At 40.9% G+C, this 27,056-nt stretch overlaps 1 protein-coding gene across 13 annotated transcripts in view; it reads left to right on the top strand.

The window, feature by feature from the left end:
- IDE (insulin degrading enzyme) overlaps positions 1-27,056 on the top strand; it is a 121,965-nt gene that overhangs the window by 82,897 nt on the left and 12,012 nt on the right. For 9 of the 13 annotated variants that reach the window (XM_063781992.1, XM_507922.9, XM_063781989.1 and 6 more), the window contains 9 exons: positions 719-821; positions 4,016-4,138; positions 7,977-8,059; positions 11,890-12,034; positions 15,327-15,437; positions 16,357-16,477; positions 20,985-21,076; positions 22,346-22,457; positions 25,484-25,651. In XM_063781992.1, coding sequence (XP_063638062.1) covers positions 719-821; positions 4,016-4,138; positions 7,977-8,059; positions 11,890-12,034; positions 15,327-15,437; positions 16,357-16,477; positions 20,985-21,076; positions 22,346-22,457; positions 25,484-25,651 — 1,058 coding nt within the window. Of the gene's footprint in view, positions 1-718; positions 822-4,015; positions 4,139-7,976; positions 8,060-11,889; positions 12,035-12,524; positions 12,670-15,326; positions 15,438-16,356; positions 16,478-20,984; positions 21,077-22,345; positions 22,458-25,483; positions 25,652-27,056 lie in introns of all 13 variants that reach the window. The other 4 variants (XM_063781993.1, XM_009458941.5, XM_054660356.2 and 1 more) reach the window with 1 other exon arrangement.

The raw sequence follows: 27,056 nt of genomic DNA, 5'->3' as shown, positions 1-27,056 counted from the left end.
CTGCACCTGAGATACTCCTAGGAAGGAGTACTTTTTTTGCCTTTTTGGGTTTTTTTTTTTTTTTTTTTTTTTAAAGAGACAAGGTTTTGATTTGTCACCCATGCTAGAGTGCAGTGGTGTGATTCTAGCCTACTGCAGCCTCAAACTCCTGGGCTCAAGCAATCCTCCCACCTCAGTTTTCCAAGTAGCTGGAACTATAGCTGCGTGCCACCCCACCTGGTTAATTATTACAATTTTTTGTAGAGACGGGTCCCACTATTTTGCGCAGATTGCTCTTGAACTCCTGGGCCCAAGTGATCTTCCTGCCTCAGCCTCCTAAAGTGCTGGGATTTCAGGCATAAGCCACCACATCCGCAACTTCTTTGCTTTTTTTAGGACTGTTTTTTAACTGACTGTTTTTAACTGACCTTGTTACATTTTTTTCCCCTAGCTACTCTTCTTTTTAAATTTTAGTCAGTAGCAACCTAGAGGAATCTCTCCTGCGAGCACTTTTTCATACTAAAAATAATGGACTGTAACTAAAGGATAACAGGGACTATGATCAGAAACCTCTATTCATATATTGCTTGTTTTGGACTAAGCCTTACAGGATTTGCTGAGTCTTAAGAGGCCCAGCACATTCTTGGATATTGTTTATATTGTCCTGAGTCAGGTTCTTTAAATTCATATATACAGTATGAGTTTACAGGGTTTTTTTGTTTGTTTTTTCTATCTCTAGGGTTGCCATAGTTTCTAAATCTTTTGAAGGAAAAACTGATCGCACAGAAGAGTGGTATGGAACCCAGTACAAACAAGAAGCTATACCGGATGAAGTCATCAAGGTAGAGTTAACTCATCTATGAATAAGCCTGACATGTGAGGAATCACAAGAACATTGCTCCCTAGATCCACCAACTAAGGCCCCAGAGTGTGGAAGACTGATGACCTAGTGTTATCTGTACCATCCTAAGAGAAATCAACAAGTAGATAGGGAGCTGGAGTTTAGCCTTTTCATGAAGACATGGTACTCTAGCCACCTTCTCATGTGTCTATCAAACCACCAGGGTTGTGCCTCATGCCATAAAATGTAACTGAAGTGCAGAGTACATGGGCACAGGCACCAGAAAGGCAAGAAGCGATGGAAGTAGGAAGCATGAGAAACCAATGCAAGGGCTCCAAAGAGCTCACAGTCTTGCTGTGAACACAGGCTGAGAGCAGGCTCTAGGATTCATACCATCTTCACTTCAGGAGGTGCTATGTTTTATGCCTTATGTTATAGCACCGTTCTTTTTGTCAACATAGGAGAATTATGATTTTCAGAACAGGTATGTTAAAACAATATTTTGTCCCATTCATCAGTAGTCAGGATTTTGCTTGTGAATGTTACCTACTTATCTAGTACTTTTTCTTTCTTTCTCTTTTGGTTCTCATTGGCTATGTGCCTTTGAGACTGCGTTCCTTATTCCTGGGAAACGACCAGAAAACTTTACTCTGGCTAGATTCTAGTTAAACTCAAGTAATGGACATTTTAAAAATGTACCTGTGTAATGACATACAAAAAAAGGAATTAGTTTAAGAAAGAAGATCATCACTGGTACTTCACAGATCTCTGACATATTCATGATACAGAAGATCATTGAAGCCCTCCAGTGTGTGAAAATGTCCATCTCTCTAAACTGAGAGGAAAGCTGATCTTCCATGAATTAGTGCTGGGTCTGAAATAGTCCTAAAAGAAGAAAGAATCCCCCTGTTCACTGGACTCTGACCATAACCAACCTGTCCTGAATGGGAATTTTTTTTTTTTTTTTTGAGATGGAATCTCGCTGTGTCACCATGCTGGAGTACGGTGGCATAATCTTGGCTCACTGCAACCTCCACCTCCCAGGTTCAAGCGATTCTCCTAGCTCAGCCTCCCGAGTAGCTGGGTCTATAGGTGCATGCCACCACGCCCAGCTAATTTTTGTATTTTTAGTAGAGACAGGGTTTCACCATGTTGGCCAGGATGGTCTTGATCTCTTGACCTTGTGATCCGCCTGCCTCGGCCTCCCAAAGTGCTGGGATTACAGCTGTGAGCCACCACACCCGGCTGGGAATTTTTTAAGAACACATCTATCTGGGAACTCAGTAGTGAAATTACTTACTAAGTGTTTCCTAGTCCCTAGTATTCAGCCGTTCTGGAAACCTAAGATACCACTTAAGAAATATGGCCAACGTCCCCAGTGCCGAAAGTCACAAATGCAGGAACTAAGAACCGTAAAATCTGCAAGGCTGTGCCACACCAGCTAGAGATCGAATTACTGAATCCAGAAATCCAGAATTATTGACAATTGGTTTTTTTTTTAAATAGACAGGGCCTTGCTCTGTTGTCCAGGCTGGTTGCTTTTCACTCCTGGCCAGTTGCTTTTTTTTTTTTTTTTTTTAAATAATGAAAAGCCTTATAAATTAGGTTCAACAATCAGTGGCCTGTGATCTGTCCCACTTAGCTTTTGGAACTAGAACAGGAAACAGATCCAGTCTACTACACATTGTGTGAATCCCAACCTAAATCTCAACTTTGTTTTTTCTTTTTTTTTTTTTTTAGACAGAGTCTCGTACTGTTGCCTGGGCTGGAGTGCAATGGCGCCATCTTGGCTCACTGCAACCTCTGCCTTCCAGGTTCACATGATTCTCCTGCCTCAGCCTCCCAAGTAGCTGAGATTACAGGTGCACACCACCACACCCGGCTAATTTTTTGTATTTTTAATAGATATGAGGTTTCACAATGTTGGCCAGACTGGTCTCGAACTCCTGACCTCGTGATCCGCACATCTCGGCCTCCCAAAGTGCTGGGATTACAGGCGTGAGCCACCGCGCCTGGCCTCAACTTTGTTCTTAACCTTGTGCTTGAACTACTGGTTCACTTAAAAGTTCACATGATCATCTGGGAGAGGTGTGGGCCAGTTCTTAAGAAGTACTGAAAGCCGAGCGTGGTGGCTCATGTCTGTAATCCTAGCACTTTAGGAGGCTGAGGTGGGCAGATTGAGGGGAGTTTGACACCAGCGTGGGCAATACAGTGAAACCCCATCTCTAATAAAATACAGAAATTAGCTGAGTGTGGTGGTACACGCCTGTAATCCCAGCTACTCAGGAGGCTGAGGCACAAGAATCGTTTGAACCTGGGAGGTAGAGGATGCAGTGAGTGGAGATCACGCTGCTGCATTCCAGCCTGGGCAACAGAGTGAGATTCTGTCTGAAAAAGAAAAAAAGAAGTACTGAAGTGAGGCCGGGCATGGTGGCTCACACCTGTAATCCCAGCACTTTGGGAGGCTGAAGTGGGTGGATCAGTTGAGGCCAGGAGTTCAAGACCAGCCTGGGCAACAGTGAAACCCCATCTCTACTAAAAATACGAAAATTAGTCAGGTGTGGTGGCACACACCTGTAGTCCCAGCTACTTGGGAGGCTGAGGCACAAGAATCACTTGAACGCAGGAGGTGGAGGTTGCAGTGAGTTGAGATCATGCCACTGCACTCCAGCCTGGGCGGCAGAGCAAGACTGTCTCAGGAAGAAAAAAAAGAGAGAAGTACTAAAGTGAAAGACACCTCCTTTAGCCTGGCTTTCAGGCCATTCATGGATATAACTTAGTATAGCTGAAAGTATGGCTCTTATATAAATGACCTATTGTCTAGCAGTTGTGGGAATATATTCCTGAGCAGATTATTCTCCATTCTTTAAAGAGCTAGAATAAACATGATCTGCATATGGACCAGTCAGCTTTTCTGTGTTCCATAGTCTCAATTGTTCCTCAGCTGGTCATTTTGGAGATGTGGAGAGGAAGGGTAGATATATGAGTGCAAAATCTTTGCTAGTACTAGAAAGACTAACTCAAGTTTCAGGAAAACCCATCGATAGATTTGGTAGTACCTCCTTTATATATGATGGAAAACAATGCTGTGTGACATTTGTGCACTTAATATTTGCCCATATATTGAGCAGAGATACTATTTTAAACTCTTAAATCAGACTCTTACTGCATTTGTGTGTTTCATTATTCATCCAGAAATGGCAAAATGCTGACCTGAATGGGAAATTTAAACTTCCTACAAAGAATGAATTTATTCCTACGAATTTTGAGATTTTACCGTTAGAAAAAGAGGCGACACCATACCCTGCTCTTATTAAGGTAATGTGTTTGAATCAGTGATTTTAAATTTGGGGGACAGACCTAATACATGGGGGACTGGGTAAATGATTTCTTACATTTGGTACTATGTTGATTTGGGGAGTCTCACATCCTAATAGGTGACAAAAAAGCTGCAGAAAGAATAACTACAAGAAATATTAGAAGGTTAAAAATATTAAAGCAAGCAAACAAAACTAAACAGTGTAGAATCTAGGGAATCACTTTCTTTGTAGGAGAAAAAAGTAAGTCTGAGCTGTAACCACAAGTCTGTGGAAAGGTCTGTTCCTCTTTTCCATGTCTGCTGAAGACCCAATAAGGAAGTAGGTTTATGCTGCATCATGGACATTAAAGGTAAGAAAGGATCTCTAAAGCCTGAAAGAGAGCAAGTCCAGGGGGAGCTGTTGGATTTCCTGCCCTTAAAAACATTCATTATGACATAGTGACTATATCAAATTAATGGAATGATAAACTAGTGCAAAGGGCTGTTGAGAAGTAGGGTTCCCTCCCCATCTTTTTCAGAATGTCCTTTTCATGCTATTATTTCAGAACTTGAGTAAAGTATGTAAAAAATTGTATCAAATTATTACAGCACATTCTCCCTTCTAAACGTATTTCTTCTCCCTTCTAAACTGTTTCTAAACTCATGACTGTAGGCACACACACACAGATGTTTCTTTTTATCTTCTTCAGATGACCTAACATTTGGAAGAATTTAGATGAGTTCAATGAGATAACAATTAGTGTTTAGGAACATTAAAATTTGTCTTAAGCAACTAGATTATTAATGAGACAACCATTTTTCTTTCTTTTCTTTTCTTTTTTTGAGACAGAGTCTTGTTCTTGTTGCCCAGGCTGGAATATAATGGCATGATCTCGGCTCACTGTAACTTCCACCTCCCAAGTTCAAGTGATTCTCCTGCCTTAGCCTCCCAAGTAGCTGGGATTACAGGCACCCGCCACCACGTCCAGCTGATTTTTTGTATTTTTAGTAGAGACAGGGTTTCACCATGTTAGCCAGGCTGGCCTCGAACTCCTGACCTCAGGGGAGCCACCTGCCTCGGCCTCCCAAAGTGCTGGGATTAGAGGCATGAGCCACCACGCCTGACCCGTTTTTCTTTAAAAATGACATTTTAAAGAGTTTTATATTAGCTTATGCAAAGAGAAAGTTCATTTACCTCAGCTGTTTTTTATGTATTGTTTATCTTATCTTATCTTATTTATTTATTTATTTATTTATTTATGGAGACAGGGTCTCTCTGTTGCCCAGGCTGGAGTGCAGTGGTGGGATCATAGCTCACTGCAGCCTCAAACTCCTGGGTTCAAACCATCTTCTGGCCTCAGCCTCCTAAGTAGCTGGATTACAGATGCACACCACACCCAGCTAGTTTGTTTTTAATTTTTTGTAGAGATGGGATCTTGCTATGTTGCCTGGGCTGGTCTAGAACTCCTGGCCTCAAGTGATCCTCCCCCTTCAGCCTCTCAAGTAGCTGGAATTATAGGTGTGAGCTACCATATCCGACTTTTGCTGTTTGTTTTAAATAGGCCTTCCCAGAGCAAACTAACGAGAACATTAAACCATTTATATCTCTTCCCAGAGCTTCAAGGTAGTTTCAAGTGACTAAAGCCATTCTTAGCATAGCATGAGTGAAGTGGAGAGGCAAGATAAGTAGCTTATTTGTTCATCCTTGGCCATGTTGGTTATCCATGGTTGCATATTAAATTATTCCAAAATTTAGCAGCTTAAAACCACAACATTTAAGTTAGGCCAGATGCAGTGGCTCACGCCTGTAATCCCAGCACTTTGGGAGGCTGAGGCGAGTGGATCATGAGGTCAGGAGTTCGAGACCAGCCTGACCAAAATGGTGAAACCCCGTCTCTACTAAAAAAAATCAGCTGGGCATGGTGGCGCGTGCCTTATCCCAGCTACTCAGGAGGCTGAGGCAGGAGAATTGCTTGAACCCAGGAGGCGGAGATTGCGGTGAGCCGAGATCACGCCATTGCACTCCAGCCTGGGTAACAAGAGCGAAACTCTGTCACAAAAAAAAAAAAAAAAAAAAGAAAGAAAGAAAAAGAAACAACCCACAACAATTATTATCTCACACAGTTTTTTTTCCTTTTTTTAAAAGACTCGCATTCCATTGCCCAGGCTGAGGTGAAGTGGTGCAGTCATGGCTCACTGTAGCCTTGGCCTCCTGGGCTAAAGTGATCCACCCACCTCAGCCTCTTGTGTACGTAGGACTACAAGCACCCACCACCACGCCCAGCTAATTGTTCAATATTTTTGTAGAGGTGGGATCTCACTATGTTGCCCAGGCCGATCTCAAACTCCTAGGCTCAAGCAATCCTCCTGCCTCAGCCTTCCAAATTTCTGGGATTATAGGCATGAACCATCATGCCTGGTTTCTCACACACAGTTTCTTTTTTTCTTTCTTTCTTTTTTTTTTGAGACAGAGTCTCTCTCCGTTGCCCAGGCTGGAATGCAGTGGTGCAATCTCAGCTCACTGCAACCTCTGCCTCCCAGGTTCAAGCGATTCTCATGCCTCAGCCTCCTAAGTAACTGGGATTATAGGCATGTGCCACCATGCCCAACTAATTTTTGTATTTTTAATAGAGACAGGGTTTTGCTGTTTTGGCCAGGCTGATCTCGCACTCCTGGCCTCAAGTCATCTGCCTGCCTTGGCCTCCCAAAGCGCTGGGATTACAGGTGTGAGCTGCCGCACTGTATCTCACACACAGTTTCTTTGTTTTGTTTTGTTTTTTGAGATGGAGTCTTGCTCTGTTGCCCAGGCTGGAGTGCAGTGGCATGATCTCGGCTCACTGCGACCTCTGCCTCCCGATTCCTGATTCAAACTATTCTCCTGCCTCAGTCTCCTGAGTAGCTGGGACTACAGGCACGAGCCACCACACCCTGCTCATTTTTGTATGATTGGTAGAGACGGGGTTTCACCATGTTGGCCAGGATGGTCTCGAACTCCCGGCCTCATGATCCACCCACCTCGGCATCCCAAAGTGCTGGGATTATAGGAGTGAAGCCACCGCGCCTGGCCCTCACACAGTTTCTGAGGAGGGCCAGGAATCCAGCAGTGACTTAGTTGGGTAGTTCTGGCTCAGGGCTTGTCGTGAGGTTATAGTCAAGCTGTTGGCCAAGGTTTCAGTCATCTGAAGGTTCAGCCAGGGCTGGAGGATTCTCTTCCAAGTTCAGTTGTGTGGTTGTTGGCCAGCCTTAATTTTTCACCACATGGACCTCTCTGTAGAGTTGCTTGACATGGCAGCAGTCTTCCCCCAAAGTGAGTGATCCAAGAGGGAAAGTGAGTGATCAGGACGCAAGCCGCGGTGTCTTTTATAATGCAGTCTCAGAGGTATACCATTAATTCTGTCATATTTTGTTAGTAAGGCAGACCAACCCTGGTGTAGTGTGGGAGGGGACCACCCAAGGCTGTGAATCTCAGCAGGCAAGGATTGTTGTGGGCCACCCTGGAAGCTGGCTGCCATACGCTTGCAAGGGACTTCTGCCTCTGCCTTCCTCCTAGTGTCCAGAAAGACGAAGACAGGACAGTTGGTATTGGCTTCTCTGATCTGTCTCTTCCTTCACTGTACCCCCATCTCCCTAATACAGGGGAAATAGAAGGCAGATTTCACTCTGCTACAGGAGTCTGCAGTCTTTGTCTCCAGCTTCCTACCTGCTGACTCTTGAGTATGCTTCAAGGCCATGGGACAGCAACTCCAGAACAAAACTCTAACTATTGCTTCTGTCCTCCTCCTCTTGAAGAGTGATTTGATTGAACATTTTTGCTGAATGCGCCTCTATTTCCCTAACCAAATTGTTTCTCCATCACAGGATACAGCTATGAGCAAACTTTGGTTCAAACAAGATGATAAGTTTTTTTTGCCGAAGGCTTGTCTCAACTTTGAATTTTTCAGGTATGTAAGATGAATCTAGCTTATAAAGCTTATAAAAATCAACAATTACGTTTCCAGGAGTTGTCTGTTCTTCTTAAACATCCATGTCTAGAAATAAAAGGAATTAGAGTTATTTCACCTAGAAAAGGAGAGGCTGAAAAAAATAAATAAATAAAAATAAAGAAAAGGAGAGGTTGGCCGGTCACGGTGGCTCACGCCTGTAATCCCAGCACTTTGGGAGGCTGAGGTGGGCGGATCATGAGGTCAGGAGATTGAGACCATCCTGGCTAACACGGTGAAACCCCGTCTCTACTAAAAATACAAAAAATTAGCCGGGCGTGATGGTGGGTGCCTGTAGTCCCAGCTACTCAGGAGGCTGAGGCAGGAGGATGCAGTCAGCCGAGATCGCACCGCTGCACTCCAGCCTGGGCGACAGAGCCAGACTCTGTCTCAAAAAAAAAAAAAAAAAGAAAAAAAAGGAGAGCTGTTGCTGTTAAGAGGTATTTTAAAAACTAGTGTTGTTAATTCTTTTTTTTTTTTCTTTCCCCATTAATGAGTATGCCCTTTAGCTGAAATGATTTATGTTAGCTATTGTTAGGATGACCTTCTTAGCCTTCAGGGTTTTGGATTCTGAGGAGGCCATAGATTTACCCAGAAGAAGACTCACTGAAGAAAGAATAAATAATTTGGGGTGTTTTTATTGCTTTGGCTTTGTATTCCTGGAACTTGTCTAGAAGAGGAGGTACTAGTTACTAAATGATCCTGAGTCTTGTTTTGTCCTTTGTCTGGAGCCCTTAGATACTGCTTCCTCTATTTCTGGCTTGATTACTTAAACATTACTAATAAAAAGGGAGAAGATGTTTAGTAAAATTTATGAATAATGCTATTGCAGTAATTTCTCAGTGCACCTTCAATTCATCTTTGTCTTCCTTTACTTATTTGTGTGTTAATCACCTGTTTCAGATTTTACTTTGTGAGTTTATACTTCATAATTTTATATTTCTAAAATTCAGTGGTTTGTAAGATAAGCCTATCATGGTTTATTTGTTCAGTAATGTTCAATATGATAATCAGCTTTTTCATTAATTTTTATTCAGTCGGCTTGACATGAAATTAGAGGTAGATAAGGTTTAAATGCTTTGGAAAGAGGGAAAGGAATTTGATTTTCCATCAACAAATATGTTGAGATTATAGTGATTATAAATATTGTGGTTTTATTGCATGAGATTCACAGATTATCTAGAACTGTGCAGAGATTTTTTATCGTTTACACCAAAGATGGGCTGTCAGGTTGTGGCTTATTATTGGTGAAGGGCATTACAAAGCTGCTTTTTATTTTTTGATATTTGAGAGTGATATTTTTAACACTCTAAGCAGCTTGTCACCTCTTTTCCATTTGGCCTCTATGATGATGAATTTCTTTAGACTACCCTTTGAGAGACCATTTTACATTTTTGTGTTCTCTAAACTGCCTAGCGCATTTCCTAGAACTGAAAATGTCTGCCTCCCACACAAATCCCTCCCTCTGGTCTGTCTTCCTAGAGGTAACCACTGTTCTGTTTCTTGTACATTTTAATTGAAATTTTCATGTGTGTGTCTATATCCTTTCCATCTTTTCAGAAATAAGATTATATTATGTGTAGTTAGCTATGGTTTTTAAAACCCTGTGATCCATATTTAAGCATATAGTATCTGGTTACAAAATAACGTATTTTTAAAATTAACACATGAACCAGAATTTAGGTATCCCAGTTGAATCCTATTCTCTTTTAAAAGTTAGTTTAGGGTCTTCTCCACTTCACCAGCACAGCTGCTGTGGATACAGCTGTTTTTGTTGTTCTCTTTTTTTAGGAGACAGAGTCTTACTCTGTCACCCAAGGCTGGAGTGCAGTTACTGCAGCCTCAAACTCTTGGGCTCAAGTGATCCTCCCACCTCAGCCTCCTGAGTAGCTGGGACTACAGGCGTATGCCACCTTGCCAGGCTGGATGTAGCATTTTAGGACACTCCTTGGAATTATTTTCTGAGCCTGAACCATAGTGCTTTGAGACCCAAAACTTGGATTTTCTGGCTTTTCACTTCCACCTGAGAAAGGTGCATAGTTGCCTGTGGGGCTGACCTCTGTGATATCCTCTCTTTTGTTTTGATGATTTTGTTTTTGTGAATTGTGCCTTAAGTTTTTGAGCTGCTATTTGCCAAAAGAAGGAAATCTGTCATCATGTATCATACTTTAAAAAATTTAATGGCAGAACATTTATTCAGATTTTCCAGTTGGAGAATATTTGGATAGCTGTAGAACTTTGTCTTTGATTTTAATTCTCTAAGTGACTACACATTTTATCCCTATTTTTGCTTTTTTATCAGCTTTGATAAAATTGTTGGCTTTTGGCTGGGTGCGATAGCTCACACCTGTAATCCTAACATTTTGGGAAGCCGAGGCAGGAAGATCGCTTGAGCCTAGGAGTTCGAGACCAGCCTGGACAACACAGTGAGACCTTGACTCAACTTTAAAAAACAAAATGTTGGCTTTGTTATCAGTACATTAGTTATATTTACTGTGCTACAAGTAGAGTGAAACTTTTAATTTGCTGCCAAACAAGCCAAGCAGGCACCTGCCTCAGGCCTTTAGCAGTAGCTATTTCTTCAGCCTGGGAAGTTCTCCACTCCACCCCTTAGATATCCCCAGGGCTCACTCCCTTGCCTCCTTCAGGTCTGAGTCCAGATGTCACATTGTAAGAGTGGCCTTGACTGGCCATCTTATGTAAAGCAGCAGTCTTTCTTCCTTGCTGCCATCACCCCATCATTCCCTATTCCCCTTACCCTGCTTAATTTTACCCCATAGCACTGTCACCAACTAATATGTCAAATTTAAATTTATTATTATGTGTCCCCTCTAGCTAGATTATCAACTCTGAGGTCAGGGAATTTGCCTGATTTGTTCACTCTTTATTTCCAGTGCCTAGAGAAGAGCCTGGCACTGTAGTAAGCATATAATACATATTTGTTGAATGAATGAGACCTTTACTTTCTTCTGATAAAAGGTAAGCAAGGTTGTATAGTCAAAGGAGCAGGTCATTTAACTTGCATTTGAATCCCAGCTCCGCTGCCACGAACTCAGAGGACCTGAAGAAAATTATGTTTCTTATCTGGGAAATGAAGTTTAGTTGATCACTGTGGTGGTTTAGTTCTTGTATTCTATAATTCTTTCTTCTTTGTTCTTTCTCATTAAAATATTTTTCTATTTTATTTTTCCCTAGTTTTGGCTGCTGTTATATGATAGAAATTATCAATTATTTTACTGACAGTTCTCTAGCTTTACTGTTTTGGGGAAAACTCAGGGATAAGCTAACATTTTCACAGGTCTCAATTTTTCTAAGTTCATGTAATTACCACAGACACATTTCCCAGTCCTTTATTCCTGTCCACCAAGGATGTGACTTTATTGGAGAGAGAGGGAAGACATGCAAATGCTGTATCTGTTCTGTCGGCCGTGCTCCTCCCGTTAGCCTAAGCACAGCCATGCATTTTGGCCCGTTCCCACTGCTCACATACCCTGCATTTCTAACTTGTCAGTTCTGCCACACCATCTGGGGTAGGCAGTTCCTTCTCCTTCTTCACTACTACCAGTGCGCACACACGCATGCATGCACACACACACACACACTCACACACACTTCAGGCTTCTTTTTCAGACATCTTCTTTTTTTTCCTCATAAGAAATAGCCTCAAGAATTCAACCATATCCTCAGGAAATCATATTAACCGGTGTTCAATATCTTGATCCATCTCAAAAGGCCATATCACATTGAGAAGTAATAAAATCAGCTATTTTACTGTCAACATTTTCTTCCAGCCCATTTGCTTATGTGGACCCCTTGCACTGTAACATGGCCTATTTGTACCTTGAGCTCCTCAAAGACTCACTCAACGAGTATGCATATGCAGCAGAGCTAGCAGGCTTGAGCTATGATCTCCAAAATACCATCTATGGGATGTATGTAAGTACCCACGCCTTAGAGCCTTCCACTCATCAACATTTTTTATATTGATTTGATGGAAGCATTTTTTGATTGAGGGTATGAGTTTAATTTCTTTTTTTTTTAATCTTTATGGCTAATCATATTTTCTCATTTAATTTTTAAGTTAGCTTTTATTCTAAGTGTTCAACTACATACCATTCATATTATGCAAATTTTCCTTGATTTCTTTTTTTTTAAACGTCTTTCATCAGAATGTCATATTTTTCTACTCAAACAAAATTGGACCCTGATTTAGGTTTAGCTCTTACCCATTCTGTATTTGAAATCTTGGTCTTTGGCAAAGGAAAATGAAGTCTTCCTTCTTTTGTAAAACCTAAGGTTGGCATATACTATTTCCCGAGAAATCCAGATCATGAGGCTGCATATCCATACTCTTCGGTCATGTTTCTTCATTACCATGCCACTGCTTGAGGTATCAAAGCATTTCTTTTGTTTTTCTTTTTGTTAGTCGCTACATTTATGCTGATCCTCTCCATTGCAACATGACATACCTGTTTATCAGGTTATTGAAGGATGATTTAAAAGAGTATACATATGCAGCACGCCTCTCAGGTTTGAGCTATGGCATTGCATCAGGAATGAATGCAATACTTGTAAGTAAAATGAAAACCAAAGAAAAGGCACCACCCCGTTTAAGCATTATGTTGAGCTTGGGAAAACTATTAACTTCGCATTTTTAAACAAGAAAGTTGATGGTTTTTTTCCTTGCATCTTTTTGATGATCAAAGAACTCAAATTAATGTTAGTTCCACTAATGAATGATTTAATAAAGTTTAGTGCATCTTGTGAACATGTATGTGTGCTACGTTTATTTGCATGTTCTTCTGCCTGAGATGTTTAACATATTAATCCTGAAAGCATGTTGTTCTTTCTATATAATTGAGTATATTAACATCTGTAAGTAGAAGATATCCATAGTTGTTGTGGTGATTGAATTTTACTTATAAATAGGCACCCTTTATTTCTGCAGACAGTAGTATAAAGTTTCTATGTTCAGATACATCTGACATTTTAATTTAAAACTTATTTTGTAGCATGCACCATTACCTACTTTATGTGTGTTTTAAAATAAGCATTTATTAAATCCATCTAAGAAATAACTAGATCCTTTCTTTGGAATGTGTTTCCAAGCTTGCTTATATCTCAATTCCGAGTTAACATCCCTTTTATGGCACACATTCATCTTCACTTTTCTTGAAAATATATTGCATATTTTAGTAAAAATGAAAACAAGAGCATTTTGGGGTACTCGTTGTTTAAATTCTTACACAAAAGATTGTAGGAATTTTAAATTTTATTTATTTTCCAGTGACTTTTTTTTCTTCACATAAATAAATTCTCTGGTAGCTTTTGTTTAATGTATAAGAATGTTTATTAATCTAACCATTCCCAGAGTCCACAGAAGTTTGAAGCTCAGAGATCAAAATTAGCTCCAAATAGAAAAGTAATCATCTGTTTTCTCTTTTTTCTGTTGATTTTTAGTAGCATATTACCATCAAAACACATAATTTTTATTTATGACAAAATGGGTTTTCTGCTAATTGTCAGTCTAGTTCCTACAGTAGGGAACATGGTGTGCTTGCCATGGCCAGTGGCCTTCCCTCCTGCTGAGGTTCTTGCCTATCATCCTGTACAGCGTAGAGACTTTCATGATATTCTAGCTGCAGTGTATCCCCTACTGCTTTGCGTGCCACCATGTGGAAATATCATGATAGAAATTCTCCATTCCCCACTTTTCAAAATGTTAGGCATTTAGAGACAAAGTAAATTTTGCTAAGTTGGCTGGGCACGGTGGCTCACGCCTGTAATCCCAGCACTTTGGGAGGCCAAGGCAGGCAGATTGCTTTGAGCTCAGGAGTTCGAGACCAGCCTCCTGGGCAACATGGCAAGACCCCATCTCTACAAAAAATACAAAAAATTAGCCAGACATGGTGGTGTGTACCTGTAGTCCAGCTACTCCGGAGGCTGAGGTGGGAGGATCGCTTGAGCCTGCGGAGCAGAAGTTGCAGTCAGCCGAGATTGTACCACTGCACTCCAGCCTGGGTGGCAGAGTCAGACCCTGTCTCAGAAAAAAAAAAAAAAAAAAAAAATGTGCTAAGCCAAGGTCCTGATGATACATACAGTGTATCCTTTTTACACATTTGTTTTGCCATTAGCTTTTGGAACACCAACAGAACTTACCAAATAAGCAAGTGGTTAGAATTGTGGATCCTGCCTGGCACGGTGGCTCATGCCTGTAATCCCAGCACTTTGGGAGGCCGAGGCAGGTGGATCACCTGAGGTCAGGAGTCTAACTATGTTGCCCAGGTTGGTCTTAAACTCTTGGGCTAAAGCAAGCCTTCCATCTCAGCTTTCCAAGTAGCTGGGACGACTTGTACGTGCCACTATGCCCTGTGATTTTTATCTTCTTACCTCACCTGTAGAAACCTTAAGTCTGCCTTTCATTAGATATTATTTTTGAAGAAAAAACAGCCACATTCTACAATTAATTTTATAAAAAGAATTTGAGTTTTGATGATATAGTATATGCCACCATAGTTCGGTGTCAGGTGAGTTTACTTACTGTTGGTTTTGTTTCAGAAAAGTAAAATTATGCTTTTGGGTATAGAGATTGTTAATGGCCAGGCACTGTGGCTCACACATATAGTTCCAGCTACTTGGGAGACTGAGGCAGGAGGATCACTTGAGCTCAGGAGTTTGAGTCTAGCCTGGGTACCCTAGCAAGACCCTGTCTCGAATAAATAAATATATATTTTTAAAAAGATGGTTAAGGCTGGGCATGGTGGCTCACACCTGTAATCCCAGCATTTTGGAAGGCCGAGGCGGATGGATCACCTGAGGTCAGGAGTTTAAGACCAGCCTGACTAACATGGTGAGACGCCATCTCTACCAAAAATACAAAATATTAGCCAGGCGTAGTGGGGCACGTCTGTAATCCCAGCTACTCTGGAGGCTGAGACAGGAGAATTGCCTGAACCTGGGAGGCTGAGGTTGCAGTGAACTGAAATCGTGCCGTTGCACTCCAGCCTGGGCAACAAGAGCGAAACTCTGTCTCAAAAAAAAAAAAAAGATGGTTAATGTTATCTTCCTAAGTGTTACACTATATACATTTATGACACATTAAATTGAATTTGTTTCATTTTTTACATGTCTGTTTTGGGATTTTCTACATGTTTAAAAATCAAGTCGTTTATTTGGAAGTTGTTTTGTGATATTTTTAGACTTTTAATACCCTGAATTCTTTCTGTAGCTTTCAGTGAAAGGTTACAATGACAAGCAGCCAATTTTACTAAAGAAGATTATTGAGAAAATGGCTACCTTTGAGATTGATGAAAAAAGATTTGAAATTATCAAAGAAGCAGTAAGTTTTCTGAACCCTGCTTTTTTATTCATAAGATAATATTGCTATATTATAAAAAGTTTTCATAATAGTTTTTATAATATAAAAGAAGCAAGGAGGAAAAGAATTCATAACCCTGTGGCATTCATCTCACCTTGTCATTGCAAAATCCTATACTCCATCCAGAAAGAAATCCTAGTAGACTCTGGTGGACACCTGGCCTCTTCTCTGTGGGTGCCAAGAGCTCACTGCAATTCAGAGTTGCAGCTCTGAATTTCAAAGAGAAGCACTTAGTGGCTGTCAGGGCCTCCTTGAATGTTCCATCCCAACCTCTAGTTCAGAAGAACACGCAATTCAGCAGACTGAGGTCTGCTTTACCTCAAGACCTTGTCACATTAGAGCACACTATTTGGGTTTGACATATCTTCCACTTAAATTCAATTCATGTTTGGCCCAGTAATGGAAGTATGGGATGAACAGCTGCTTCTGAAGCTAAACTATGACCTTTCCTTGTATACTAGAAGAAACTACCATCAGTTTTCAAATAAGGATCCCATATTTTATATGGCTACCTATTTATGTTGCTTGCTTATGGAGACTTTGGGGATGGCTTTATAGCATAGAACCTAAAGATTCCAAAAGACTTCCTTGAAAACTAGGGATAACTTTCTGAGGGACTGAAGATATCCCATAGTGAAGGCACTTATAGTCCATGTCAGATGCTGAACAAATGTAGCTTGGACAAAGAAAAAGCATGCACTTTTATGTAAAGATCGGAGAGGAATAAACCCCATTCTTAATTGTATAACTTCAGAAAGGGGAAAGAAGTGAATATCCTAGTAATACAGTTTATAGAGAATTGAAATTTGATTATAACTGGACTTTTGAAATGATTTTTAAAAGATTTATAAAATTAATGAACGCATGTCTCTTTCACTAGTATATGCGATCTCTTAACAATTTCCGGGCTGAACAGCCTCACCAGCATGCCATGTACTACCTCCGCTTGCTGATGACTGAAGTGGCCTGGACTAAAGATGAGTTAAAAGAAGCTCTGGATGGTGAGACTTTCTACTTAAAGCTTAATGCTTTCTTCATTTTTTTCCTAAATTCATTTTGGTTTATTCTGATATTGACTGTTTATACTTTTAAATAACTTGTAGTTCTATTAAAGCTGGCTGTGTATATGTTTTATAAAAACAGTGGTGGGCAGGATGGCTATAGTTAATAGTAACATATACTTTTAAATAGGTAGAAGGAAGATATTGAACATTCCCAACCCAAACAAATGATAAATAAACTTGAGATGATGCATATGCTTAGTACCCTGATGTGATCACTATACATTATATGTATATATAATAACATTATATACTCTATGAATATCTACAATTATTATTTGTCAATTAAAAATAAAATGTAAAAAAACAGTGGTGGCTTTGAAGTGGTTTTTGCATTCAGGCAGGTTAGCCACATTTACTGTTTTCAATCTGGACCTACACCAGTTAATTATTACTACTTTTAGATTTCTGCAGAAGGGCTGGGTTGCACATACCTGTAATCCTAGTACTTTTGGGAGGGGGAGAAAGGAGGATCGCTTGATCCCAGGAGTTTGAGACCACCCTGGGCAATATAGTGAGACTCTGTCTCTACAAAAAATAATAAAGATATTAGCTGGATATGGTGGCTTACACCTGTGGTCCCACTTACTCAAGAGGCTGTGGTTGAGAGGATTGCTTGAGCCCGGGAAGTTGAGGCTGCAGTGAGCCATGATTACGCCACTGTGCTCCAGCTTGGATGACAGAGCAAGACTCTGTCTCTGCCTCCAAAAAAAAATTTTTTTTTCTGCAGACTAAATGCTCTGACCCAAGTACTAACCTTGTTAATATTGAAGGATTTTTATTTGGTGTTTTTTTTTTTAAAGACGGAGTCTGCTCTGTTGCCCAGGCTGGAGTGCAGTGGTGCAATCTCAGCTCATTGCAACCTCCACCTCCCAGGTTCAAGCAGTTTTCCTGCCTCAGCCTCCCGAGTAGCTGGGATTACAGGTGTATACCACCACACCTGGCAAACTTTTTGTATTTTTAGTAGGGACAGGGTTTCACCATGTTGGCCAGGCTGGTCTTGAACTCCTGACCTCCGGTGATCCGCCTGCCTTGGCCTCCCAGCATGCTGGGATTACAGGCATGAGCCACCGCGACCGGCCAATATTGAAGTTTTAAGAAAAAGTTAGCTGAACTTCAAAGTCTTAACACACAATGTTCAGGTTTTTTTTTTTTTTTCCTGCTTTAGCATCCTTAGATCAGTTCAGTTAAAAATTGGAAAATGTGAAAGCCTAAAGAGTCACCTTTTGTTGTTTTTTTTCCTAGAATCTTAAGTCTAATTTTCAGGAGTTTGGCTTGAAAATCCAAAATTCCTTGAGAGCAGTGATTATACCTGCCTTCCATACCCCTTTACTTAGTATCTAGTATAATATTATGCCCTCAGTGTGTATCTAATGAATGCCTATTGAATGTAAAGAAATTACTTTCAGGATTTCTTTATTGGAAAAAAATGTAGATTGGTATCACCCTTTATTATTGTTTTAGATTTTTTACTTCTCAACATTACCTCGCCAATTAATCTTTCTTCCTACGTGCTCAGCCATAAGCATTAAAATGCAATAAAAAGAATTTTGGGCCGGGCGCCGTGGCTCACACCTGTAATCCCAGCACTTTAGGAGGCCGAGGCAGGCGGATCACGAGGTCAGGAGATGGAGACCACGGTGAATCCCCGTCTGTACTAAAAATACAAAAAATGAGCCGGGCGTAGTGGCGGGTGCCTGTGGTCCCAGCTACTCGGGAGGCTGAGGCAGGAGAATGTCGTGAACCTGGGAGGCGGAGCTTACAGTGAGCCGAGATAACGCCACTGCACTCCAGCCTGGGCGACAGAGTGAGACTCTGTCTAAAAAAAAAAAAAAAAAAAATTCTGGGCTGGGCATGGTGGCTCACGCCTGTAATCTCAGCAACTTTGGGAGGCCGAGGCGGGCGGATCACAAGGTCAAGAGATCGAGACCATTCTGGCCAACATGGTGAAACCCATCTCTACTAAAAATACAAAAATTAGCTGGGCATGGTGGCACTCACCTGTAGTCCCAGCTACTTGGTAGGCTGAGGCAGGAGAATCGCTTGAACCCAGGAGGCAGAGGTTGCAGTGAGCCGAGATCGTGCCACTGCACTCCAGCCTGGCAACAGAGATTCCATCTCAAAAAAAAAAAAAAAAAAAGAATTCTGTTGAATGTTTTAATAACCTTTTGTGACAAGTTCTTATACTTATGTAACACTATGCTTTTGATGTCTTCAGTGACACAAATCGAGCAAAGTACTGAAAGACATTATTTTGTTGATCACCTCAGGCATTGGATAGGAGACTAGATTATAAAAATCACTTACTAGAACAGGTACATTTTTTTATCAGGACAGTTAATATGCTTTTCTTTGCAAAATGATTATGGTCATATGCAATTAATAGCAAGAATTATACCTTTTAAAAATACCACACAATTAATTTTAAATGTTTTCCAAAACGAAGCCTACTTTTATAATGATCAAAAAGCAAAGGTTTGAGGGTTTTATTCACCCTTTGTTAGAATCTAGGTCAGATGGCATGTTAATTTTAAGCAGAATAAGCTCTATAGAATAAGCTCATATCTCAGAGGGATATGAAGGCTTCCTAAAATGGATTTTGTAAAGAGAATAGTCAGTTCTTTTTTGATTTAAATTTTCTGCTCAAGTAAATAATTATTCCATTTTGATATATATACTACTACAATAATCCAAAATGCCAGAATGGCTTAATTTGGAAACAACTCAGTGTGAGAGGCTGCCTCTTCAGTGACTCTAAATCATTCAGCTATCCAGGTGCCAGGGTAGCAAGAACTTCAGGGTTCAGTGTGGTCCAGCAGCATTTACTGACTGCCTACCATGCACCCAGCCCAAGACTGCAGGTGCTTGAGATTAAAAAATGATCAATTAAACATGGCAAAACCCCATCTCTACAAAAAATACAAAAATTAGCCAGGCGTGGTGGTGCATGCCTGCATTCCTAGCTACTCAAGAGGCTAAGGCAGGAGAATCGCTTGAACCCAGGAGGCGGAGGTTGCACCACTGCACTTCAGCCTGGGTGACAGAGCAAGACTCTGTCTCAAAAATAAATAAATAAAAATTTTAAATGATCAATTAGATGGGGTTTCTTTGATCAAGGAGCTCCAGTCTGGTGGTGAAGCATAAATGTAAGTAGATCATTCTAATAGAGAGAGACAAGGGGGTAAGTATTGTGGTGGAAAGCTGCAGAGAGTGCCGAGGGAGCCTAGTGAAGAGGACCCCTAAGGCAGTACAGTGGAATAGAATGAACATCCACTTTGGAATTGACCAAGGATCAAATCCCAGCTCTGCAATTTACTAGCTTAATGACTTTGAACAACAAACTTAAATTTTCTTAACTTCATTTTCCTATCTTTAAAGTGGGGATAATTGTAGCTACTTTATAGTGTGAAAGATAACATCTGTAAAATTCCTGATCTGTGGTAAGCACTTGTTATTTGCATTCCCATGTTTCTCCTTAAATGTCTATCACTGATTTTAGCATCCATTAGTAGATCTTGCATGTAGCAGTTATTACTATGGTGTCCTAATGGAGAAGGGACAGCTCTTCCTTACAGAAGGATTAAATTAATGTATGTAAAAAGAAAGAGGGAAATAGAAAAATTGCCATTAGAACTCCATAATAATAATTGCTACAGGCAATAACTACCAATGGATGCTAAAATTAGTGGGTCAAATTTAAAGAAAAAGAAAATATTTGTATAATCTCATTTACTTTTCCCAAAATAAATATTTAGTAATTACAAAGGGAAAAATAGGTGTAGATGGGCAAGTGGGCTTTTCCAAATTGCATATAGAGCACATATGAGTTATTAAATTATAAACAAAAGAATAAAATAATACATTTACAGTGAGGACATCTGGCAGACACCACCTTAACCAAGTGATCAGTTTTAACATCACTAGTACTACAACATATCAACTTCATGAGTCCCCTGATAGGATGCAGTGAGAAAGGCGCATTACCTTTGTGGTATTCTTTGTGGTAATACAGACATGAAATCTAATTGTGAGAAAACACCAGACAAACCCAAATGTGGGACTTCTATAAAATAACTGAACAGTGCTCTTCAAAAGTCTTAAGATCATGAAATATATGGAAAGACTGAGAAACTGTCAGAGATTAGAGGGAACTAAAGACATATGACAGCTAAATGTAATGGAGGGTTGTGGATCAAATCCTGGAATAAAAAAAAAGATAAAAATGGGAAAAATCCAAATAAAGTCTGTACTTTAGTTAATAGTATTATACCAATGTTAATTTCTTAGTTTTGATGGTTATGAAAGATGTTAACATTAGGGAAAACTAGGTGAAGTGTTTACAGGAACTCTGTGTACTATTTTTGCAAGTCTTCTGTAAGTCTCAAATTATCTCAAACAAAAAATCCCTCATAGGTAGCGCTCACTATGTCTTCTTACACCTTTGCAGATGTAACCCTTCCTCGCCTTAAGGCCTTCATACCTCAGCTCCTGTCACGGCTGCACATTGAAGCCCTTCTCCATGGAAACATAACAAAGCAGGTGGGTGGTTGAGGTTTTAGCAATCTTTTGTGGATCATTGCAAGATATTTTTTCCCTCTAGTCTTTCTCAAGATTGTTAACCAGCATGGTGTGATAAGAAACACATTAGAGTTTACTCAACCCTCTTGCTCTGTGGAGGAAGGTAGAGGGCACAGGGAAAGTAGAATGATGGTGATTAACTGAGGACCTACTTTCATGGCTGCCTCCTCTGCTGTTTTCTACCTTGTGCAATCATAGGAGGAAATGGGAGTAATTATCCCTACTCTGTATGGGGTGGCATAATTGTATAGTAGATAAGAGCACGTGCTGTAGAATTAGACAGCCTGGATTCAAATCCTGGCTCTGTTATATACTAGATCTGTAATCTTTTGAAAATGTCTTAACTCTGTGCTTATCTGTTTTCTTTTCTGTAAAATTAGAGTTATAGTAGCACCTACGTCATGTGTGGTAAGGATTAAATAGTACATGCTAAGTACTTAGCACATGGAAAGCACTACAAAATTTCCGTGGCAGTCTGTCTCAAGATCCCTCAGTCTCGGCCGGGTGCAGTGGCTCACGCCTGTCATCTCAGTACTTTGGAGGCTGAGGCAGGAGGATTGCTTGAACCCAAGAGTTTGAGAGCAGCCTGGGCAACATAACTCTACAAAAAATTGAAAAACAGCCAGGTGTGGTAGTGCATGCCTGTAGTCCTAGCTACTCAGGAGGCTGAGGCAAGAGGATCTCTTGAGCCTAGGAGGTTGAGGCTGCAGTGAGTTATGATTGTGCCACTGCACTCCAGCCTGAGTAACAGAACGAAACCCTGTCTCAAAAAAAAAAAAAGAAAAGATCCCTTGGTCTCTACCACTCTGCTATACCCCCTCCAGAACAATATGCCCAAGGTCAGATGCTAATAAGTGGCAGAAGCAAGATTCTTACCAAGGTCATTTTACCTACAATAACGCCTATGTTTGCCTCCCTTGCTTTTCTGTGACCCCAGGTGTCTGTAGTCAGGATCATTTCACTTGAGACCATCTTTGGCAGTGCCTTTTTTCCAGCATCAGCATCAGCATCAGTGTTGATGATTGTTTGGGTGACTGTTTCTTTCACCACTACCATATTGACTCTATTGAAAAATGACCATACTGACAAATTCAATTTTTATCCATTTGAATAGGATCAAATGTATTTAAGGTTTTAGAATCCACTTTTATGATAAACAAAGCCAGTTTATTTCACAAACAAGATATGTTTATGTTTTTGTAATATGCTGGGACGTATCTTTTTCCATAGGCTGCATTAGGAATTATGCAGATGGTTGAAGACACCCTCATTGAACATGCTCATACCAAACCTCTCCTTCCAAGTCAGCTGGTTCGGTATAGAGAAGTTCAGCTCCCTGACAGTAAGTAGAGATGTTGTAACTTTGGGAATGGACTATTTTGACATAACAGTGTGGGTGATTACAGGTGGGCTGAATTTGGTATAGTTTTATGCCAAAGATTTACTTGGGAACCTCTACTATTTACAGAAGTATGATTAGAGATAGGTAATTCTGCCAAAAAAATTTTTGGTAGGAGGGCCAAATAAGTAAAATTGGAGATAGGCAATAATTTTGAAGAGAATGATACTGGAATTGACGGGTACTTGAATGAAGGGGAATTAGGAAGTAAAAATATCACAAAGCTATTGACTATGAGTCATGAAATAAAATACATTTATAAAAATGGAAACTGGAATTATAATATTTAATTGGAAACCCATAGGATTCTTTGGCAGAAATAGTTTTAGGAAACCCACAGGTGCAGATAACATGTAATCATTACAAGTATATTTTTATAAGGGATTAACAAAGACTTTTATTGAATTTATATATTGGGGTTTACAATGTTGGGTTACTTTTACATTAACAGTGGCTTCTTCTGATAAAAACTCATTAAGCATTATTGTCAATATTGCTCAAAACTGTGTAATAGAAGGTATATTAAATGAAGGAATAGAAGCTTTTTTTGGCCAAGCTTGATTGTTTGGTTGTTCCCTATGCATGAACCATCTGTGCTGCCTTTCCCTCCCAGCTATTTTATCCTCCCAAAATGGTGTTCTCCTTTCCCCCTTCTTCTTCATGGGCCAGTGCCTACATCCTACTTCTCCTTCCAGGCCTATTTTATAAGCTACTTATTCCACTAAACTTTTTCTAAAACTCCCAGCTAGAAATAATCACATCTACCTCTGGACTTGCAGCACAATTTTTCTGAACCTCCCTATTCAAGCTACTTAGCACTTCTCTTGTGTTGGGATTGAAGTGCATCTCCATCTTCTTGTTAGACTGTACATTCCTTAAAGCCAAAGTCTGTGTCTAGTTCATTTGAGTAGCTTCTAAAGCAACTGGAACATATTATTACTTCAGGATACCTTTGTTGAATGCTTAGAGATACGTTGAGCCCAGCTCTGCTGTTGTGCATGACCAGTCATCACAGATCTGGTAGTGGTTTATTTCCAACTTTTGCCAGTTTATTCCTCACTCACTAAAACCAGGACAAGACTCAGGATGTGCTGATCCCACTACAATTAGAGAAAGACTCAGGATATTCTATGCAAGAGCCATAGCAGTTGACTTCAAAGTGAGGCCAGTGTAGAAACAATATTTCAAAGTGCAAGTCATCCTTCTTACTTCTTTTGACTCTACTTCCCTCTTTCTGTCTCCTTTCCTAGGATCTTAATCTCTTTTGCCTCCTAAGTACCCTCCCAAATTTCTCCATGTTCAAAAATAGCCCAGTTCACATCTCATTCTCAAAATGCTAAGTGGTAGGAAATCATGCTGAATTAGCCAGCTGATCAGATGTGAATCTTTAAATAGTTCTTCACTTAACTCTTCATGGAAAGGCACTTAGTATTTAAAAATAAAATATTCAGGCCTGGGTGGTGGCTCATTCCTATAATCCCAGCACTTTGGGAGGCCAAGGTAAAAAGATTGCTTGAAGCCAGGAATTTGAGATTAGGCTGGGTAAAATAGAACTTGTTTCTACAAAAAATTTAAAATAAAAAAAATTAGCTGGGCATAGTGGCGCACACCTGTAGCTACTTAGGAGGCTGAGGTGGGATGATCGCTTGAGCCCAGGAGGTTGAGGCTGCAATGAGCCATGATTGTGCCACTGCACTCCAGTCTGGGTGCCAGAGTGACAGACTGTCTCAAGTGAAAAGGAAAATTTTCAAGCATTATAAAGGAGATGTTTTATTTATTTTTATTATTATTTTTTGAGACGGAGTCTTACTCTGTCACCCAGGCTGGAGTATAGTGGCACAGTGTCAGCTCACTGCAACCGAGAAGATGTTTTAGAATATATATGAAAAGGGCCAGGCAGCCGGGTGCAGTGGCTCACACCTGTAATCCCAGCACTTTGGGAGGCTGAGGTGGGCGGATCACCTGAGGTCAGGAGTTTGAGACCAGCCTGGCCAACATGGTGAAACCCCGTCTCTACTAAAAATACAAAAATTAGCTGGGCATAGTGGCAGGCACCTGTAATCCCGGCTACTTGGGAGCTGAGGTAGGAGAGTTGCTTGAACCCAGGAGATGGAGGTTGCAGTGAGCCGAGATTGCACCACTGCACTCCAGCCTGGGTGACAGAGCGAGACTCCGTCTCAAAAAAAAAAAAAAAGAAAAGGGCCAGGCTTGGTGGCCTACGTCTGTAATCCCAGCATTTTGGGAGGCCAAAGCAGGCGGATCACCTCAGGTCAGGAATTCAAGACCAGCGTGGCCAACATGGCAAAACCCCGTATCTACCAAAAATAGAAAAATTAGCCAGGTGTGGTGGCACATGCCTATAGTCCCAGCTACTCAGGAGGCTGAGGCAAGAGAATTGCTTGAACCCAGTAGGCGGAGGTTGCAGTGAGCTGAGATGGCACCACTTCACTCCAGCCTGGGTGACAGAGCAAGACTTTGTCTCAAAAAAAAAAGTATGAAAAGGCTAGAAGGATGTGAGGTGGGTGAGGGAGAGAGGCTTACAGGCCACGTTCCTCTCTCTCTGCTTTTTTTTTTTTTTTTTTGAGACAGGGTCTCACTCTGTGTCTTGGTCTGGAGTGCAGTGGTATACTCACAGCTCACTGCAGCCTCAAACTCCTGGGGTCAAGTGATCCTCCCGCCTCAGCCTCCCAAGTAGCTGGGACTATAAATGTGAGCGATGGCACTGGCTCCCCTCCTTCTGATGAGAGGGAACTTAGTGCTGCCAATTTATAATTAGTAAGTTTGACTGTTGGTCAAAGTTGGACATGATCAGAAAAGTGAAATCAATGAAATACAACTCCAGGCTTCTCTACCTCCCTTTTCTATTAATGTCTAAATTATCATCTGTAAGTGTGGGCAGACATAGCATTGACTTTATTAAACCCCAAATAAGTTTTTGAACTTGCTGCTGTCTTTTTGAAACTTCCTAGGAGGATGGTTTGTTTATCAGCAGAGAAATGAAGTTCACAATAACTGTGGCATCGAGATATACTACCAAACAGACATGCAAAGCACCTCAGAGAATATGTTTCTGGAGCTCTTCTGTCAGATTATCTCGGAACCTTGCTTCAACACCCTGCGCACCAAGGAGCAGTTGGGTGAGAGGAAAGTGGGGAAATAGCAGGGTACTGTAGACTTTGATGAATTATTTTCCCTGTAAAACATTCTCCACATTTTCACCTAACACTGTATATCAGGCATGGTCTACTTAGAGAGACTTGAGAAAACCTTATTACAGAGAATCCACTTCTAAAAGATAAGCAATCACTATCTTATGGACATTAAAGCAATTATTTATGAGATGATACTGCATATTATATACATGTCAATAAAGAGGGCATTTTAAGTGGGGGAAAAGGATACTAAGGACAAGCTTATGGGTAGCAAGATGAGAAATGAGCCATCCAGAGGAGCTTAGATTCACTAAAGCCTGAGTTCCTTGAGGGCAGGTATTATCTCTCATTCATCTTTATATCCCAAGCCTGGGACATACAGAAGGCACAGCAAGTGTTCGCAGTTTTAGATACTGTTAAAAGTCTTGAGGTACTGGCAGATTTGATCAATGAGGAAAGAAGCTCAAAGAAGTCCCAGTAATGACAGAAAGGAACCAGTGAAAAAAGGATGAGTCTCTCCAAGTACCCATCATTGTTTAAATACCCATTGTGCTAGGTGCTGGACATGGAAAATGGATGGTCTGGATGGTCCTGCCTTTCGAGGAGCTCACAGTCAAATCAGGATGGCAGGCCTGTAAAGGGATAATTTTAGTACAGCATGGTAAATGTTATTATAAGAGCTCAAACTATTGGCCGGGCACGGTGGCTCACGCCTATAATCCCAGCACTTTGGGAGGCTGAGGCGGGTGGATCACGTGAGGTCAGGAGTTCAAGACCAGACTGGCCAACATGGTGAGACCCCATCTTTACTAAAAATACAAAGATTAGCTGGGCGTGGTGGTGCATGCCTGTAATCCCAGCTACTCGGGAGGCTGAAGCAGAGAATCACTTGAACCCGGGAGGCGGAGTTTGCAGTGAGCGGAGATCGCGCCACTTGACTCCAGCTTGGGTGACAGAGCGAGACTCCATCTCAAAGAAAATCAAACTATGAATGGCTATGTTGAAGATAGAAACTTCCTCAGAAGTGAGACCCAGAGGCACCACAGCTGTTGGAGGTGGTAGATCAGGGCAGGGCAGCTGAAGGAGATAAGCCAAGAGCTTGGTTTTGAAAAGGTGTTGAAGGAAGGTAGTGCATGTCCTCATGAGATAACATGGAAGTATGACTTTTAGTTAGCTTGATCTCTAGAGAGTTGCATTCTGAATTAATTGGTTCAGGAATGGATTATCTAACAAGAAATACAGTAGGAGAGCCAGGTTCATATGCGGAACTTGGATGTTAAAGGAAACACAGCTAGGACTGTCACTAAGGGATGAAAATGAGTCCAGCATTTTATATTCTGGGAGTAACTTTAGCATAGATTGAAGAGGATTAACTCACAGAGAGTGAGGA

This window comes from Pan troglodytes, chromosome 8 (genome assembly GCF_028858775.2).
Source record: "Pan troglodytes isolate AG18354 chromosome 8, NHGRI_mPanTro3-v2.0_pri, whole genome shotgun sequence".
NCBI classification, from domain to species: domain Eukaryota; kingdom Metazoa; phylum Chordata; class Mammalia; order Primates; family Hominidae; genus Pan; species Pan troglodytes.
Note: the sequence above shows the minus strand (reverse complement) of the source record. Positions and strands in the feature narration are given on the sequence as shown.